The sequence below is a fragment of the Laccaria bicolor genome, genomic scaffold, assembly GCF_000143565.1.
Source record: "Laccaria bicolor S238N-H82 LACBIscaffold_46 genomic scaffold, whole genome shotgun sequence".
NCBI classification, from domain to species: domain Eukaryota; kingdom Fungi; phylum Basidiomycota; class Agaricomycetes; order Agaricales; family Hydnangiaceae; genus Laccaria; species Laccaria bicolor.
In genome coordinates, this window is record NW_001889917.1 from 43528 (window position 1) to 47865 (window position 4338).

Consider the following 4338-nt stretch of genomic DNA (forward strand, 5'->3'; position numbering starts at 1 on the left):
ACGAAGCGATTCGAAATTCCAATCAAGCCGCCGCTGAGACGGAGTTGACGAAAAAGCCATCAAGCTCCGGCACTACGACGCTAAAATCGCTGAGCCCGGTCCCGCCAGCGAAAACACCTTCGAAGCATTCGGAGAAGAGGCAAAATAGGCTCTCTCATAAAAGGGAGTTGATTAGAGAGGAGCTAAAACACGACGACGAGGAAGAAGTATATGAATATTATCAGAAGACGTGGGTCTTGTTCATCCTGCCGCCGCTTTCATGCTGATTGGACTTTTCTAGATTATGGTGGTTCACCTCGACCGTGTTCCCTTTGATTGCAGGAACGTTTGGACCAATTGCTAACCTATTCTCGGTCTGCTCGATAGCGCAGACTTGGAAGTTTCACACTGACACCTTACGCAGGATCCCTGATCCCGCTTGGTCTGTCGTTCATTGAAAGACCGGGTGTTGACTCTTACTAACAGTTTTGCAACAGGGTAGTTGGGCTCAACGCACTCTCCATCTTTCTGGCATTCTGGGCCAACCTCATTCTTCTTTTTAATTTTGCCCGCCGAGTGCCATATAAGATCGCCCAACCCCTGACCATCACCCTATGGTGAGACTTCCCGAAATCCTATTGTCTTGTTTGCGCTCTAAAGCCTCTTCTAGGTATTCGGCTAGCATTGTGTTAATCGTCCCGCTTGCGCTGACCTCTTCTTCCGCCGTACCGACTCACGCCCTCTCTCAGTCATTCTGGTATGGGTTGATCGGCTGCGTCATTCATGTGGCCGTATCAACCCTCCTCCTTATCAACACCGTATGTGCATACAAGTTCGAGGTCTACGCGGCCTCCTTCAATTCTCTCACTCTACCTCAACGTAGCTTGATGCTTCAGACGATGTCTTTCTCCCTCTATCTCGCGCTTGGTGGGTGGCTCTTTTCCCATCTGGAACATTGGGGCTTTACGGACGGAGTTTACTGGGCGGACTATACTGTCTTGACCATCGGTCTAGGATCAGATTTTCCATTGAAAAGGACAGTTTCGCGGATGATCTTGATGCCATACGCCGCGTTTGGAATCACCTTCGTGGGCTTAGTCGTCTGCAGCGTGCGAGGCTTAGTCTTGGAACGCGCCAAAGTGAAGGTGGTGAGGCGCCATCTCGGGAAGGAACGCCAAAAGTGGCTTACGCGTATCAAAGAGTCGCAAGAGAGGCAGAAGAAGCGCTCCGGCGGCGGCGGCCAAAACGACACCCCAGAATCGCTTTGGAGTCGTATGCGGAGTAAAGGCAGACGCGCGTCAATATTGAAAGAGGTTAAGCACATTCCTGCGTTGGCGGAGCAACAAGTTATTTATGATCGCGGAGCGTGGCGTAAAGCCGAATTTGAACTCATGCGATACGTCGAGGCTCGGGCAGAGAGTGCTCAAAGATATACGGCTCTTTGCGTGTCTATCTTTGTGTTTTTGCTTGTCTGGCTTGGGGGCGCTCTTATATTTTGGAGGACCGAACAGGTAAATCTGCTTTCACACCTCACTACGTAAAATCAGACCCTTACTCCCCTCTCCAAGCATCAACACTGGACGTACCCAGAATCCATGTTCTTTACCTACACATCCATCCTAACAATCGGCTACGGGGACTTCTTCCCCACATCCAGCGCTGGCAAACCGTTCTTCGTGATTTGGAGCTTAGTGGCCGTCCCGACGGTCACAGTTCTGATCTCCAACTTGGGTGATACAGTCGTGAAAGGCTTGACAGACGCAACAATATGGATTGGAAGCAAGACGGTTTTGCCAGAGCGGGTGTCATCGTTGGGGACGAAGGTTCGAAGGAAGAAGAGAAAAGGAAGAAGACGGGAAAAGCGAAAGAAGAAAGCTGGGGAGGACACGGAAGCTAGTTCCATGGAACCGGAGCGACCGCCATTAGAGGAAAAAGATGCTTTTACAGGGGATATCGAACATATAGGCGAAGCCATTGTGGAAGCTGAGGAGAATCGAGGTCACGGGGATAGTCTCGCCGCGAGGCTAGCCCGGGAGATTAAAGAGCTAACCAGAGACGTGCGCAGGTCCCCTCCACCCAAATATGACTGGGAGGATTGGGTTCGATGGTTGGATCTCCTTGCGGAGGGTACGGAATGTGCGGACGGAGACGAGACACACGTTAGGCGGGCGTTGAACGAGCGCATGTCGGAACGCGTACGCCGCGGAGAGACGCTCGCGTGCCCGATCAAACATGGTGCGAAAGTGTTGCCGGAGGTAGATGAATTTGGGATCCCCATCGTGATGGAGGGTGAGCAGGGCCCGGAATGGACGTGGACGTGGCTGAGCGATAAGGGACCTCTTTTCAGTCGTGAATCGGAGCCGGAGTGGATCATCTTTAAATTGTGTGAGCGCTTGGAGGAGGTTTTGGAGGAGGAATTGGCGGAGAGGAGCTGATATTATATATTCGGTATCATTATTGGTTTTACTTTGCTTTTTTTAATTTTTACCTGGGCGCATGTATGATTTATCTGCCAGTTCGCTTTTATTTCGCGTCCAATTGCGCCAGTGAGCGCGGTATTTTCTTCTGCTGTCCACTGGGCACCGTGAAGCCAACGTGAAGCTCACAGCATTATCCAAGGCTCCTAAAATCGCTCAACATTTGTACCTTGTTGACGCTCTGAAATCAAAGAGAACGACAAACTTGGGTGTGCACTCATAAGCTATTTAGGAAAGAAGAAAAGCGCTCACGTGTATATGAAAGTTGACACTTGGTTGACACCAAGAAACCCATATTAACATTGGACAGACTATAATGTACGTGTATCCCTAAGACTGCAGCGAAAATACTGGCACATGGAAGTACTCAACAGGGTATTTGTAGAAAGGGAGGCGAGGGTCCAAAGAAACGAGGTACAAGAAAGAAAGGGGAAGATGGATGGATATAGAAAGGAGTGTAAGGTACGTCATCATGTGACGAGTTCCTGATAATGATGTCATATATGAAAAAGGGCAAAAAGGACAGGCACAAGGATGCAATCACGATTCAGGAGGATATTTTGAGGGTACTTGAAGATGTCGTTCCTGGGCGCGTTTGTATTCTTCAGGACGTGAATCGACGTGATATTGCTGGACGACGCCAGGATGCTTCCCATTCCTGGAGAGCTTTGACGAAGCCCGAGTTGGGCTTGATGCAGGCGCGTTTGTGTTTGACAAAAGCTTGAGCTGCGTCGAATGTCATACCATGATTGCGGATGAGGTACGCAATGACAATGGAGGCGCTTCGTGACACACCCTGGAGGATTACATTGTGTCAGATCGGGATGGGAGGCCAAAATGGTAGAATCTATTTTCGACCATCGAAAGCAATAAATGGAAGCAAGGAATTCTTACCTGCTGACAGTGTACCAACACGCTCCTCCCACTCTTCAGCGTCTTATCAATGTGCGCACATGCCGCTTCCAGATGGGGTCTGATATCTACCGTGCTCTGGTCGAGGATGTCGATACGATAGCAGTTGAATCCCTCCTTCTCTGACAGCGGCAACCAAGGGACATCGAGGACTTGAACGAGATGGGTGATGTGGTTTTGCCGAAGGAGGTCGACATCCATTACAGCAGAAAGAGAGCCGAGGTATAGTGCGCCAGTGGAGTATCCCGGGTGTGAAGCAATGGGAGTCGGGGGAAGGATTTGGTGCATTGGGGTACACATAGCTTGTGTAACCTCGGGGGGTAGTTGGTCGAAGCGGATCATGGTGAACCGAGAGGCACGCTTAGGCTTCGGAGAGAGTGCTTGTAGTGAAAAGAGTAAAGATGTTTAAGCGGTCTGTGGAGCCGGAGTGATCGAGAGGTTTGTCAATCCCCGGGCCCGCTTACCAGTTCTTGGAGTAGTACTTGTAGAGGGGCGAATTTCTCTAATCATCCGAGTACATTTCGAGGGGATTAAATAGCAATCATAGACAGGGATGAATTCGGGGGGGATTTTGAGAGGACAGGGACCTGGAAGCAGCCGAAGTCGAGAACAAAGATTGAAAAGAAAGATCATCCCAGGTCATCCGTCTTTACTAACCTCGTGGCGCCTCCTTGGCGGCGGCGCATCCCTAAAAACATAGAGAGATGACGAGGTGCCTTAATACACCTTTACTTGCTTTCAGAAACTCGTCCAGTAGCATAAATCTAATCCTGCCGTCAGATTCATCATGGGCGGCCTCCATGCCTCGGGAGTCGGACTGAATCCTAATCTTGCTCAACCCGTCATAAAGCATCAGGGACACGCGATTAGATCTGGCCTAATCTGCGACATGTGGCACTTTTTCTTGGCGGATCTGTTTTGGGTGTGATCGTCTGATCAATCACAACATCGACATCGCGTCCACAGACCA

At 50.2% G+C, this 4338-nt stretch overlaps 1 protein-coding gene across 1 annotated transcript; it reads left to right on the forward strand.

Moving 5' to 3' along the window:
* Positions 1-284: 284 nt before the first annotated feature.
* LACBIDRAFT_156969 (tandem pore domain K+ channel) lies at positions 285-2369 on the forward strand (the record flags this gene model as incomplete). The annotated part of the gene is made up of 5 exons (XM_001887496.1): positions 285-421; positions 477-596; positions 650-1490; positions 1548-2106; positions 2224-2369. Coding segments are annotated over 5 exons (1803 nt in total), but the record flags the coding sequence as incomplete, so codon positions are not given.
* Between the last annotated feature and the right edge of the window lie 1969 nt (positions 2370-4338).